This window comes from Ceratotherium simum, chromosome 7, assembly GCF_057802395.1.
Source record: "Ceratotherium simum simum isolate JZ-2026a chromosome 7, ASM5780239v1, whole genome shotgun sequence".
NCBI classification, from domain to species: Eukaryota; Metazoa; Chordata; class Mammalia; order Perissodactyla; family Rhinocerotidae; genus Ceratotherium; species Ceratotherium simum.
Genome location: NC_141906.1, coordinates 16,169,900 through 16,185,961, shown reverse-complemented (window position 1 = coordinate 16,185,961; position 16,062 = coordinate 16,169,900). Strand labels below are relative to the sequence as shown.

Below are 16,062 nucleotides of genomic sequence, written 5' to 3'. Positions count from 1 at the left end.
TCATCCAGGGAACAGTGTAATCCAACCCCACCAGACACACTTGCTCGTGTGTAGACGTTTAGCCCTGCCTTCCTAGCTATCAGCCCATCACCAGTATCTTTCTGCCTGATCCTGGCTGGGTGGGCTGAATTGTTGTGCAATTTCTAAGTGAGGCATGTGAGTTGCAGCTCCCCAGAGCTCTGGAAGTTGTGCAGAGAAGGGAGGGGGCCACTGTGGCTTATGTAATGCTCCAGCAGTTCTTATAACCCTATGTTACAAGTTAAGGCAGTAGCCAAAGTTCCTGTAGTTGATGTGTGGGGCATGAAGACTGGGGCATCTCAGTAACACGTAGCATGTGGATGGCAGGGGCTGGCCGTGTGATGGAGCTGAGATCTGGTTCAGGACCTTCTCACTGACGTTGGGGCTGGGGAATCTGAAACTCAGAGGCAGAGTGGGGAGAGTCTTGGCAGTGGATAATATTCAGTGAGGGCAATATGCACAGCAGATGAATTGGGTAACAGTTCATCAGAGTTTATGTTAAATGGTTGACACACCAACATTTGAAGAACCCAAAAAGCTGTTTGGGAATTAGGTGGGAGTGGAGTTTTCATGTGGCATAGGAACCCAAGGATGGGGAGAGCTTAACCTTGAGTGAAAGTTTAAGGCCAGGCTCCAGTGTGAAACATCAGTCTTCATACAATCAAGGCAGGCCAGAGAGGCCCTTGCCACTGAGCTGGATTTTTGGGAAGGGCTGTAATCCAATAATCACAAAATTTCCAGCCTGATCTTCCTAAAACATAAATCTAAATATGACGTTCACTACCTCAAACCCTTCAGTGCCTCCTCATCATCCCCAGGGCAGTATCCACCCTTCTTAGCAAGACTTTGAAGGCTTTTGCCTACTAGAGGGTAGACCGCTGCTCGCCTTCCTCCCCTAGCCTCTTGTCTCACCCTCCCTCCCAGCTTGCAATTTATGAAATACAGAATTAGTTCTGGTTTCCAAGGCCAAGACTGGCCCATTGTGCCTTTCCCTTTGCCTGGGATGCTGCTGCTCCTCTTGTCCGCTGGACAGACTCCTATTTCTCAGTCAACTTGGATCTCAAATGCCGCCTCCTCCTTGAAGCCTCCTCTAACTCATCCAGTAGACTCAGACGTTCCCTCCTCTGGGATGCCCAGAAGACTTTGTTCGTACCTCCATAACACCCATCAGATGTTATAGAAAATATCTGCTGATATGTCTTTTCCTCCCAGTTGTTAGACTCCTAGAGTGCAGAGACCATGTCTTTTCTCTCTGTGTCTCCAGGGGCATAGCACTGGGCTGGCGCAGACGAGTGCTCAGTAAACAAAAGGATGAGGCAGATTGACATATTATGCATGGTAGCCCATGGAAACTTTGGCAGAAAGACCAGAGCAGGAGTGAGCAAAGTATGCATTGACGACAAATGAATTCTTTTCCTTTTTTTAAAAAAATTTTTTATTGAGATACAATTGACATGTAACATTATATTGGTTTCAGGTGTGCAACATAATGATTCATTATTTGCATATATTGTGAAATGATCACCACAGTAAATCTAGTTAACATCCATCACCATACATAGTTACATTTTTTTTTTCTTGTGATGAGAACTTTTAAGATTTACTCTCTTAGCAACTTCCAAATATATTCTTAGTAACTATAGACACCATGCTGTACACTATGTTCCTAGGACTTATTTATTTTATAATTGGAAGTTTGTGCCTTTTGACTCCCTTCTCCCTCACCCTCTGCCTCTGGCACCAATCTTTTCTCTATATCCATGAGCTCATTTTTTTTGTTTTTTGTTTGTTTTTTAGATTCCACATGTAAGTGAGATCATATGGTATTTGTCTTTCTCTGTCTGATTTATTTCACTTAGCATAATGCCCTCAAGGTCCATCCATGTTGCAAATGGCAAGATTTCCTTCTTTTTTATGGCTGCATAATATTCCGTTGTGTATATATATACCACATTTTCTTAATCCATTCATCCATCAATAGACACTTAGATTGTTTCCATATCTTGGCTATTATAAATAATGCTGCAATGAACATGGGGGTGCAGATTTCTTTTCAAGTTAGTGTTTTCACTTTCTTCAGATAAATACCCAGAAGTGGAATTTCTGGAGTGTACGGCGCTTCTATTTTTAATTTTTTGAAGAACCTCCATACTGTTTTCCATAGTGGCTGCACCAACTTAGAACTCTTTTTCATTCATTCATTCAACAAGTACTTATTGAGCTTTTCCTATGTGTTAAGAGGTATGCTAGATGCTAAAGATACAATGTAGTCCAAGACCGACTTGGTCTCTGCTCTCATGGAGCTTACAGGTTATTAGAGGAGGCTGGCATTTAACAAATAATCCACAAATAAATATTTAATTAAAATCGAGTGAGAGGTGTTCAAGAAGAGGAAAGGGGTATCGATAGGCTTTATGATGTGGGGGTGGGAGGGGCTGAGAGGTCCTCACAGGGCACTCTGTCTTGAGTTGATGAGCTGCAAGAAGACTCCGTTCATTATAAGAACTTACCCGAGTCTCCCTGTAACCTGGCCCTGTGAGGATCATCCCAAAGACAATTATATGCATTGCAATTCTCTTGGTGGCCCTTCATTGGCACCTACTAGAGTTTTTCTTTGGAAGTTCAATCACTGTTCCTGAGGACCAGCCCTTTGAAACTCATTGTTGGTTAATTAGCCTGCTGAGCATTATGATCTTCATCATCGTAATCATTTTCATCATCATCTTCTTCATCCCAACATCACCATCACCATCAACACCAACACCACCACCACCATCATCCTTTACGATTCTTGAATCCTTTGTATGTGCCAAGCACTGTGATAAATGTTTATTTAGTCCTCCGTATTCCTAAGAGAAAGTCAATATCATTAACCTCTTTTTAAAAGTGAGGAAAGAGGGAGATTAAGTAACTTGCCAGGGGTCACATAATTAATAAGCAGTAGCTCTGGGGTTCTAATCTGAAATCTTTGCTCTTAATCAGTTCTCTGTATGCCCTCACAGGAAGGCTCCAAATGGACTTTTTTTTTTTAATCCTTCATAAGCAATTTTCTTGAATTTCTTGGGTCTCTTAATGGCCTCTCTTGGGAGGCACTTGGGAGGAGTCATTAGAGAGAAGATTCTATTATTTATTGCCAAGCAGTCATCTTCAGTCATTACTGAGACTCAGAACACATTGCACATTTGTTCCTTTCAGGAGAGAGTCATATAATAGGGTTCTCTGGAGGGACAGGGTCTTCTCTCTTCCTTCAAATTGTACTGTGTGATTCCATCATCACCAGTCATAATTATGGATTGAAACCCCACACTGAGTTCAGCCTCCAGAGCCCCCATCTTGTGTGTTATATTCAATAAGGTGGAGTAGAATCTTAGTTTTCTAGAACCTACAGGAATGCAGCATTCTGGGAAACTGAGTTTATGATTAGTCTTTTAAGTGCACTGCACAGATGTACAAAAAGATGAATATTGAGCATGCAGAAACGTTGTTTAATAACATTTTTATCAAAATATAACTTACAAAAAAGTTCACAAATCATGCAGCTTAGTGAATTATTACATGTTCAATACACTCATGTAACTGGCACCCAGATCAAGAAATAGGACATGGGGCCGGCTCCGTGGCGTAGCGGTTAAGTGCATGAGCTCTGCTGCTGGCAGCCCGGGTTCGGATCCTGGGCGAGCACCGACCCACCGCTTGTCAGGCCATGCTGTGGTGGTGTCCCACATAAAGTGGAGGAAGATGGGCACGGATGTTAGCCCAGGGCCAGTCTTCCTCAGCAAAAAGTGGAGGATTGGCATGGATGTTAGCTCAGGGCTGATCTTCCTCACACACAAAAAAAAAGCACAATAAAAAACAAAACAAAAAGAAATAGGACATGACTGGTGCTCCAGAAGCATCCCTTGTGCCCCCTCCAAATCAGTGCTCCCTTTCCTCTCCCACACATGTATTCTTTTATGTCTGTCTACTTCCACTCAAGATTATGTTTGTGAGATTTATCCATGTTGTTGTATGTAGCAGTAACTTGTTCATCTTCAGTACTATAAGGCATTCCGTTATGTGAATATACCACAATTTATATACCCATTCTACCGCTGATGGACATTGGAGTGTTTCCAGTTGGGTGCTCTAACAAATAATGTTACTATGAACCTTCTGATAGATGTCGTGTGGTGCACATGTGTGTGCATTTCTGTTGATTTAGGAGTGGCATGGCTGGGTCACAGGGTATGTATATGTTCGGCTTCAGTAAATACTGCCAAAAGTTTTCTGGTGAAAATTGCTCCTTTTCAGTTCATCAACAGTGTGTGAGAGTTCCAGTTAGCAACACTTGATATTGTTAATCCTTTCAAATTTAGTCCATCTGGTGGAAATGCAGTAGTATTTTATTGTGGGTTTAATTCTTATTTCCCTGTTGACTAATGAGGTTGAGTATCTTTTCCTGTATTTACTGGCCATTTGGGCACCTTCTTTTGTGAAGTATCAGTTCATGTGTTTTGCCTATTTTTTTCTATTGGGTTGTTTACCTTTTTCTTATTGATCTGAAAGAGTTCTTTATATATTTTTGGATAAAAGTCAATTACTGGTTATATGGATTGCAAATATCTTCTTCCACTCTGTGGCTCACTTTTTCTTAATGGTATCTTTTGATGAACACAATTTTGATGTCACTCCATTTATGTATCTTCTCCATTATTGTCTGTTTTTTAATGTCCTATTTAAAAACTCTTGCCTACTGCAAGGTCAATCACATATTATCCTATGCTACCTTCTAAAAACTTTATTGTTTTACTTTTCACATTCAGCTCTACAATCTATGTTTTTATGTATGATGTGAGGTAAATGCCAAGATTCACCTTTTTCTACATGGTTATTGAGTTGTGCTAGCACCATGTATTGAAAGTGCCATCTTTTCCCCACTGCTGCTTTATCGTAAATCAACTTTCCATATATTTGTGGAACTTTTTCTGGACCCCAAACTGTTCAATTGGCGTATTTTTCTTTGCTGTAGTACACTGGCTTAATTTCCATAGCTGCGTAAGTCTTGATATCTGGTAGTATAAGCCCTCCAATGTTGCACTTCTTTCTTAAGATTGCCTTGGATATTCTTGGCCCTTGGCATTTTCATATAAATTTTAGAATCAGCTTGTCAATATCACAAAAAAATACTGGGGTTTTAATTTAGATTGCACTAAATCTATAAGCCAACTTGAGAAGAATTGGCATCTTTATAGTATGAAGTCTATGACCATGATTCAGTAAGTTTAATTGCACATCAACTCTGTGCTAATCACTCTGCTGAGCTCAGATGTGGTTATTGCCTTCAAAGGACTTACAAATGGGTAAACAAACACTTATACACACAATATTATATAATGTGATAATCTCATCATTCATAATAATGACTTAATATTTATTAAGTGCCTACTACATGCTAAGCATGATTTTAATGACTTTACATACATTAATTCGTTTATGCTTCACACTAGTGCTTTAAGGTAAATCTGTTATCATACCCATGGTATAGGTATTTTAAATTTTAATTTACAAAAAAGTTTTTTAATTTCTTGGACTTAACAGGGTTAAGAAAAAGGGTTAATTTCTTGGACTTAACAGGGTCCAAGAAAAAAGAGCTCCCAGGTCTGGATGGAGAAGTCAGAAGAAACATCACACAAAAGGTGAAAATTTAACTGGTTTCTGAAGAAGTTTGCCAGGAATGGAGGAGGTGGAACATTCCAGACATATGAGTAGCATTTGGGAAAAAAGTACTGTAGGGTGAAATGATATGGCTTTTCAGGAAACCACCAGTGAATGAGTCCCAGGACGGAAATGTAGTGTGGTGGGACTGGGAATGTGGTTGGTGAGCTGGAAAGCCAGAGTCTGCAGGCCTCTCAGTCTGTGGGTCTGAGCTTTATCCTGAAGGAGGTGACTGTGCGGCGGGGTTTGACTGTCTGTCTTAGGTTGGGTTCCCCAGAAGCAGACTTGATTCATTTCCTAGGGCTGCCATATATATTATCACAAACCAGTGGCTTAATACAACAGAAATGTATTCTCTCACAGGTCTGGAGGCTAAGGGAAGTCTGAAATCAAGGTGTCAGCAGAGTTGGTTCCTTCTGGAGGCTCTGAGGGAGAGTTTCTTCCATGCCTCTCTTAGTCTCTAGCCACAATCCTTGCCATTCTTTGGCTTGTAGATGCATCACTCCAATTTCTCCCTCTGTTGACACCTGGCATTCTTCCCTGTGTGTCTCCGTGTCTGTTCTTCTAAAGACACCAGTCATATTGGATTTAGGGCCCACCCTAATCCAGTATGATCTCATCTTAACTAATTACATCTGCAAAGACCCTATTTCCAAATAAAGTCACATTCCCAGGTACCGGGGGTTAGGACTTCAACATAAATTTTTGGAGAACACAATTTACCCCATAACACAAACCCTCAGGTCTGAATTCGGGTGCAAGTGACTTATTAAGGAAGTGTTCCCAGGGGAAGCCAGTAAGGAAGTAGAGCAGCAGGACACGAAAGGAGGAGAAGCCCAGCCAGGCTGTGACCCCAAGTGAAACTTGTGACCCCAAGTTTCAGTCTGATCCTGCAGGGCCATTGTGAAGTGTCAGGTACCCCACAGTACAAAAATTTCAGTAAAAGGTTTCCATCTCAGGAGATTGGGGATCCAAAGGCAGGGGTGACCTTCATTGCTAAGTAGGCCCTTGACCTAGATTTCAATGAGAACGTAGTTCTCTGAGTAGATGTAAGAAGGAAGAGTATAATGTAGAGTCCTAACTCCAGCTGCTGTAACAAACAATCCCCCCCAAAAAGAGTTTATTTCCAGTTCATGCAAAGCACAATGTGGATGTTTCTGGTCAGTGAGTGAGTCTCTGTGTGGTTATTCAGAAATCCAGGTTCCTTCCATCTCGTGGTTCCACTGTCCTTCTCCTGAGACACCAGAGTCCTCTGCTGGATCCTGCACTCAGCAGGCAGAGGTAGGAGAGGAAGAGTAGAGGATCATGTAGAAAGTTTGTACAGGCCAGGCTGGAAGTGGCATGCATCATGTCTGTCCATGCTTTCCACTGGCAGAACGGGAGTGCAAGCAGACCTAACTGCAAGAGAGGCTGGGAATGTGGTCTAGCTGAGTGTCCACAAGAAGGAGGAAATGTGTTTTGGAAAACACACAGCAGTCTTTGCACAAAGGGCATCCTACAAGAGTTTGTGCTATGAGCAGCTAGATTTCTCTTGGGCCAATCTAATGGAAGTGTAACATTAGATAACTGTCAAGATTGGAGTTGCTGACCAGGGACTATATCCAATTGTGGTCACTGGTGGAGAGCTAACCACAGCCTTGGTTGCTTCAAGAATTCCCAAGTGAGATTGCAGTTCAGGCATTTAGCAGGTTCTGAAATGTAAGAGGAAGCTGGGTAGAGAGGGTGAAAGTTCACAACTCCGCTGTCCACTGCCCCTGCAACCCACGGGTCTGTGATGCTGATGGAGAACTCGTGTCCATCCACTTGACAAATGGAAGACAGCTGATTCTTGTGCTTATAGTCTGCTTTCCTCTCTCTCTACAGTGACACTTTCAGCTGCTCCACCCTCCTACTTCAGGGGATTCACATTAATTGCCCTCAAAGAGAACAGAGAGGGTGACAAGGAAGAAGACCATGCTGGGACCTTCCAGGTAAGACCGCTTCCGGGCTTATCCAGTGGCCCTCCTTGCCCTCGTAGGTAGAGGCCAAGTGAAAAGTGGACATACTGCGGAGCCTGAATGAAAGGAGAGGTGCAAGTATCTGAGGTGGTTTCTCGTGCAATTTGCTTGGCATGGGCCAGGTGGGCCAGATCCACTTGAAAGACCCGTAATGGAGTAGGCAGCAAGTGCCTCAAGTCTACTTTGAGGCCTTCGGGGTTGGCCACCAGGCAACCACTAGGCAGGGCTCTTCCCTGGGCTCACAGTGCCTTCGGGCGGCAGACAGTGCCACATGGTGAGAGCTCGGAACCCCAGTAAGGCCCAGCTGCTTTTCCTGTGCAGCTATTTTGTGATTGACATGCAATTCTCAAGTGTAAGCGGAACAAGAGCTTAGGATGGCCAGACTGGAGGGAGTTCAAAGCATAGGAGAAGGATTATTAAGGGAATGAAGAGACTGATTTATGAGGGAAGATTAAAAGAATTAAACATGCTTTCTTTGCTTGGCTAAATGAACAGGGCCGAGTTTAAGAGGTGGTAATGGTCTTTAAATGTCAGTCTTCGCAGAGCAACCTCCTCCAGGGGAGGCTTCTTTTGACTTGGTTCAAAAGGGCACAGCAAGACGAAAGTGGGTCAAGAGAAGAAAGGGAATCTCAAAGGCAAGGGCCCTGACAGTGAGTCATATTCCACTGTGGAATATTCTTCCAAAGGAAATGGTGGGAACCTCATCCCCTTTCAGAGGTTTAGAAAGAGGCCAGCAAGTTGTCAGAACATGTCCCAGAAGCACTGGGACGATCCTAGGAGGAGGCCTGGCCAAATTCTCTGTAACCATTTCTCATCTCAAATTTCCATTATTGTGGAATCCATTTTTATCTGGCATCTGCAAACTCAGAAGAAAAAGAAAAAACTCAGGAAGAATACTTACACCCATAGCTGGCTGCTGGGGACTCTGGTACAATTTGTGGGTTCCACAGAGGACCCTGCCCCAAAATATCTTCCCCATTAAAGATACCTTTTAATCCCTAGTGGCCAGGTTGTAATTTTGAATCCTGTGATTAAAAACATTGTTAATTGTTTTTAACATAAACAATTAATTGTCCATTGTTTAGGATTCAGGCTTCTGGCTTAGTGGAACTGTTAATTCCATGCTCATTGTAATATCCTTCTATGTACCTAGATGGCAGGACCTTTCTTGGCACATATCTGAAGGAATCACCCGATAATAATACTAAAAATGGCCAGGATTTGTTGGGTACTTACCATATGCCAGCCACTAGGTTAAGCGCTTTACCTTATCCTGGTTTATCTTATCTTAATTTAGTTAGTTTACCTTATCTTAGTTGAATTCTCAAAGCAACCAAATAGATAGGAACTATTCTCCCTGTTTTATAGATCGTAAAATTGAAACTAGAGAGATTAAATCACTTGCTAAATGACTAGTAAATAGTAAGGCCAGGCTCCTCTATCAGGTGTCTGATTCTGGAGACTAAAGCGCTTTTCTGTAGTGCTGCATAAGCTCCTGGCACAGGTGTGTTTGGACAGTGCATCGGCAGGGTTGTCATTATAGGAAAGGAAGGTTCATGCATGCATTCAGCCCATAAAGCATTAAAATATATTCCCCTTGTCCTTGTTGTGCTAATTTGCCTGGAGGTGTGGATGATTTATCCGATTCAGACAGCTGAGAGATCTGGGTAGCTGAGTGTCAGGAGGGGTAAAGTTCTTAGAAGGGAAAAAGTTGGGGTGGGATGGGGGGAGTGTGATCTTAATTTTCACCCAAACAAGATTTATCTGCTTTAAAGTGTTGTTTAGACGTATATACCCAAAAGAATTGAAAGCAGGGACTCGAACAGGTATTTGTACACCCATGCTCACAGCAGCATTATTCACAATAGCCAAAACGTGGAAACAACCCAAATGTCCATTGATAGATGAACGGATAAACAAAATGTGGTATATATATACAGTGGGATATTATTCAGCCTTAAAAAGGAAGGAAATTCTGATACATGCTATAACATGGATGAACCTTGAAGATATTATGCTAAGTGAAATAAGCCAGTCACAAAAGGACAAATATTGTATGATTCCACTTATATGAAGTACCTAGAGTAGTCAAATTCATAGAAACAGAAAGTAAAGGATAGTTGTCAGGGGATGTGGGGGAGGGGGACATAGGGAATTATTGATGAACAGGTATAGAGTTTCAGTTTGGGAGGATGAAAAAAGTTCTGAAGATGGATGGTGTGATCGTTGTACAACAATATGAATGTACTTAATGCCACTGAACTGCATACTTAAGAATGGTTAAAATGGTAAATTTTATGTTGTGTATATTCCACCACAATAAAAAAAGTGTAGCCTGAGTTAGGCCTAATGGGGACATGATGTGGAGTTAGGCGTGATGAGGATATGGCTTCTTTTTTTAACGCTGTTCTGTTTTAATCCAGTAAATTGATAGTTCTCTTCAACTCGCTATTATTTCTGCTTAGCTAAATCTCGGTCTTTGCAACTGATGGGTGAATACAGAGCCCTGTTCATAGTGGGCAGTGAGTAAATGTTTGTTGAATGAATAAATGAACAAATTATTCTTTCTACTGGTGTCCATAACTCAGTCCTGTTTGGAATTGTTTCAGAACTCCTATCTCTTTATGCATCTTCCTTTCTTCCTTGTCTTAGGGCTTCTCACATCCTTTCTTGTTACATCACAGTAGTTCTCAGAGTGTGGTCTCTGGACCAGCAGCATCACCACCCTCTGGGGACCTGTTAGAAACACAAAGTCTCAAGCCCCGCCCAGACCTACTGAGTCAGAAGCTCTGAAGGTGGGGCCCCCACAACCTGTGTTTTAACAAGCCCTCAGGGTGAATCCAGTGCACCCTCAAGTTTGAGAACCGGTATTGAAATGAGACATGGATCCAGCCCATCCACCGTGAACTCCTCCGTCATCACATCAACATATCTGTCTGCCCCTATCTGTCCTCATTGCTGCCACCAGCCCTAGAGGGATCAAAGTGGGAAACAAATATGAAAAATGCCTAGCATACAATAATAATGCTTGTGTGCCAGATACTGTTCTAAGAGGTTCACATTTATTAACTGATTTAATCCTCAGAGCAATACTGTGAGATAAGCATTATTGTCCTGTTTTTCACAGATGAGGAAATTGTGGTACAAGAGTAATTAAGTAACTTTCTTAAGAACATTCGGCTCTAAGTCATAAAGCTGGGATTCAAACCCAGGCGGTCTGGCTCCGGGTCCCTGCTCCCAACCATGGTGTACACTGCCTCTCAGTTTGTAGGTGTTAAGTGAAAAAATGAGGGTCTACTCATTTATGGTAATAGCCTCTGTGCCAAGGGCTTTATATGCATTATCCTACTTAATTCTCATAGCAACCCTGTGAGGTCAGTATTGTTATCCCCATTTTCCAGATGATGAAACTGAGTCTCCAAGGGGTTTAGTAAATTGACCAAAGTAATTCAATGTCTGCAGGAGGGAGGTGGGGGGCAAACACTGTGCCAGTGATTTTCTGACACTTCATCTCCGTGCCCTGCCCTGCCCCTGTGCATTAAATGCACACTCCACTTGGGTTCCCATCATCTCAGAGGTTAGAGAGGGAGGGATCATAGCCCGTGCCTCCATTTGCCTGTCCTGCTTCAGACAGTGTGGTCTCTATGCTCGCCCCCTCCCACTCTGGCATAAAAGGTCTTTTCTGTCTGTACCAAAGCTGTCATCTTTGGAGTCTTCCGTTTATTCACCAGCACTTATGGAGTGTCTCTTCTGTGCCAGGCCCTGAGGTAGCACTGGGGATACAATGGTGAGAAAAACAGCCATAGTCCTGCCCTCCTGGAGCTTACGGCGTCCTCCTTGTAATTGTACTTGACCTCTGCTGCCGACAGGCGTGGCGGAAAGTCAGCAAGTCCTCAGTTGGAACACGCACAGATGATCAGAAACTACTAATGCCATGGTAATTTTAAAAATATATACATGGTGCTCAACAAATATTTAGATGTACTTCTTTGTTAACACCCTCACTCCAAATATAACAGCTTTGAGGACTTAACAACAACAACAAAATTCTAATACTCTTTAAATCTGGTTAAAGATTACAGTCTTAGTTCTAAAAGTGACTCTGAGAATGGGTAATTTTGCTTCTAAATGAGTGAGGCCTTACTTGGAGAGCACAGACTCACCAGGGTCAAACACTATGAAAGCAAACTTGAATGCCCCTTCAGACTCAGTGGGGAGGGAATGGGGCTGCCTGGTACCAGGAGGGGAAGGGTTACAGCTCTCACCACTCAGGCAGAGGGCCCAGGAAGGGGGTGGGGCTGTCTCCTCTGCCTCCAGCAGCGGGTCCAGCGTGGCAGCACTGGCACAGACCACAGTGTCTGTCGCTGGCTGCCAGAAGGAAGAGACACGGGAATCTCTCTTTGATGGGCTAACTGGGTGTACTCGTGGTTAATTGAAAGTGACGAGGAATGCACAGGCTGGATTGCCTGCACAAAAGTAACCCACCAATCCTTTAGAATTGTATTGCTGAAAGTGAATTGCTCCCTGGAATGCTCATGGGCAGCCAACTGCCCGGCTCTTTCTCCTGCCTCCTTCGGGTCTCTGCTCAGATGTCCCTTTCCCAAGAAGACTGCCCCATCACCCTATTTGAAACTTCCTCCTCCTTCACTCCCTGAGCTGGGCTCCCTGTCCCTCTTCTCCACTTAATTTTTTCCGTTGCTTTTAGTGCCACCTGACATGCTGTCTATTTTACTTACTGACTTGAGTATTATCTTCCACCTTCCACTAAGTTATACACTCCATGAGACAGGGGTGCTTATCTGTCTTGTTTAATGCTGTACCCCTGGCACCTCGAACTGCGCCCTGCAGAGAGTAGGCACTCAAATATATATCGACAGTATTTAAGCTGCTAATTTACAGTACCATTGCTTGATTTTATTTTTAATTTAAGGCTTCTACCCATCAGCTAGTTTAAGTAATAGTCTGCCAGTCAAAGGAAGAAAGCCTCATTTTAAAGGGATGTTTGCCCGAGAAGATCCTTTGTCAACACCATACAAACAAGTATCTTTTAATAACTAATTATTCCACGTTCTTAATCACCTGTTTCTAAACTATTTTCATTATCTCTTCATTAACAATAAATATTTATTAGCATTTAATGGGTTCTGAGCCATGTGAGAAGCTAAAAAGAGTTTTGACACACTTTTCTAAAAATAAAATGCTATTGCAAGCCTGCTCTTTGGAATTTTCTCAGTTTCTAGGAAAACTTTCTCTTGTTATATTCACTTAAGCTTAGTCACATTCCTTATAAGATATTAGGATTTTTCGATCTGCCATTCACTATTATAAATAATGGAGTAAAAATAGTGTCTTGCATAAAACTTTTCCTTTATTTGGCATTATTTTGCTAGAATAGATTCCCAGAAGTGTAATTACAAATGTAAAGAATATGGACATTTTTATGTTTTTGATGTGTATTATAAAGGTGGTTCCCCCTCCCCCCAAAAAATTCCACTCAGCACTCCTTTCAATAGCCTGAATATGGGCATTCCATCATGGTAGCCACACCCACTGATGTGAAGGGAAAGATATATTCCCTTATCAGGACTGGGCATCACAGGATTTAGGTGGGTCAGATTGATAGACCAAATCTAGCAAGATGAAAGCTAATGGAGGAAAACAGAAAGTCACCTACCTAGATCCAAATAACCAATTTCACACATACAAGAAGAGAGGTTTGGATTTATGGCAGCACATAAAACAAACAAACAACAAAAATACCTAGGATTTTTAGTTGCCTATAAGTAAGTTCAGAATGAGTCGTCCATGAGATGGGACCACAAAAAAATAATGAGGTCTTGAGATGCATCATGGGAGCATGAGCACAGGAGGTAGATTGTCTTGTGGGATTCTTAATCCATCCTGAGAGAGCCCACAATATTCTCTTTCTGTCTCTATAGAGTACACCTTTCTAGTGAACGAATGTTACAGTATAAAACATACAGAGTTTTATTTCATTCATTCATTTGTTCAGATATTTCCATAGCATTCATAGCACTCTGTACTTTTCCTTCAGATTGGTTATTACAACTTTGAATTGTGTATTGGTGTGTAGGATTATTTGTTTAATATTGTTCTGCCCTACCAAATTGTAGGGCAAGACCATATCTGTTTTGTTCACTAGTGTATTTCTAACAACTAGCACTGTGCCTGGCATGTGGTGGACACTCAATAAATATTAGCTGAAATGAATTAATGAAAGCACTAACTACCAGCTATGTGAAAGGCAACACACCAGGCTCTGAGCATATTGAGATGAATAATTAAGGCCTGGTCCCTGGTATTATGAGGTCAAGATCTACAGCAAAACTTCCCAGCCCTGGTATTCTGTGTACACTGGTGGATTATAGTGGGTTATAGGAGAGATATTTATTTCCTTAGATATTGGGGAGGTATCATCTGTTTACTCTAGGAAAATGCTATCATTTCCTACGTGTGACATAGAGCAAAGAGACTTGTATAGAAAGAACTATATTGCAGCCTGCTAGGTGCTATAATTGCTGCATTTGTGCAAATAAGAAAACAATCATCTCCAGGAAGTGAGGACTGAGTGCTGATTTGAGGGCAGAGAAGGGACGTTTATAGAGATGATAACTCTGAGTTGTCTCTTTGGGTGGTTGAAGTTTGCCTGTGTACAAGGGGTGAAGATGAAGGGTATGTGTAAGACCACTCTACTCTTTCCTCAGACCTCTATTTTAAAACTTTCTGTTTTAATGTTTCACTATATCTTTTTTGACAAGTGCATGCAGCCCAGTGAGACCTCCGTAAAAGTTTTCTTGAATGAATGAATGATGAATCAGGGGTTGAATGACATGCCATGCTGGCCCCTTCCCTTCAGGAACTCACTCAGTGTTAAAACACCTCTGTGGAGCTGGTACCCTAAAAAAGCAGTCAAAAGAACACATTTTAAAAGCAATGTCAATACCTCTTATTCAACACCTAGTTTTCTTTTTTTTAAATTGCCATCTAAGATCATTTGTAAGAAGAGCGAGAAGCAGCACGCCATGTGAGTGCCTGGGGTGGACGGGTCCTCAGGCTTCCACAGCCCTGGTCTCCGGTGCCTGCTACCAGGAAGGATGAAAAGAAGTTTCCTTCCAAGCAGGCAAGGCCTGAGCCTGGGAACCAGACTCCTGGACACTGGAGTACCTCTTCTCCCAACAAAGCACACTCTTGTTTTGTGTTGGAAAACACAGAAAAGGATACATAAAGAAGAAATACCAGTACATCATCTTATAACCTAAAGATAATCACTATTAACATTTGGGTACATTTCTTTCCAGATTTTAAGTATATATATGCATATATATGCGTGTATATATATGCGTGTATATATACGCATATATATAGTTTTTCAACAAAATATTGGAACTGTACTCTATATAGGGTCTTATATCCAGTTTTATTTTTCATGAACATTATATTATGAACCTATTTGAATGCAATTAAATATTATTCCACAACATGAATTTTAATGACTTTATAATATTCCACCATACTGTCAAATTATAATTTATTCAACCATTCCTCTATTATTGGGCAAGATATGTGGTTCCAGTTTTCCTCTTTCTTTTATTCTCTTTACTCTTATTTAAAAAACACTGCAATGAACACCTTAACACATAAATCGTTGTCAGCATCATGAGTATTTCCTTATTATTAATTTTGAGAATTAAATTATAGGGTCTAACTAAAGTCTCTCTCTCTCTCTGCACACACACACACACACATACACACACGCACGCATGTATATGTACGTATTAGCCCCTCTGTTTCTACAGGTGGTCATTTGGAATTTGACAGTGTCAGTGGTGGGCACAGGTTATTATGACAGTAGAAAGCATCTCTATTTTTGGGCTTATCTTCCTACTCAAAAGGACCATGTATCTCATTATTCTTCTAATTCTAGCTTAGCTTTTCCATTTGGAATATACAGTGGATGTATGGAAAGAAGGTGGGTTTTGGAGTCAGCCAGCCTGGGCTCAAATTCTGTCTCTACCAGCTGGGTGAAGAAGTTGCTTAATTTCTCTGAACCTTAGTTCCTTCATCTATAAAATAAGGATGATAAAGGTTGTTTTGAGTATCAGATGAGATAATTTATGTAAAATGCCCAACACAGTGCCCGAACATAATGGATCTTCAATCAATGTCTCTTCCTTCTGAGGCAGCAGCCAGGTGCCCTTTCCACATCTGTGTCCAATGAATCGCTAACTCCATCCCTCTGTAGACGTGACCAGACATCTCATCTTAGGTATAATTGACCAGTTGTCTGTCTGACTCTACCAGGTGAGGGGAGAGACAGGCTTCTCTAATTCTT

At 41.8% G+C, this 16,062-nt stretch overlaps 1 protein-coding gene across 1 annotated transcript in view; it reads left to right on the top strand.

The window, feature by feature from the left end:
* Positions 1-16,062, top strand: part of SPON1 (spondin 1) — a 250,084-nt gene that overhangs the window by 11,684 nt on the left and 222,338 nt on the right. The window contains exon 2 of the mRNA XM_004418457.3: positions 7,576-7,682. Within this exon, the coding sequence (XP_004418514.1) occupies positions 7,576-7,682 (107 nt within the window). The remainder of the gene's footprint in view (positions 1-7,575; positions 7,683-16,062) is intronic.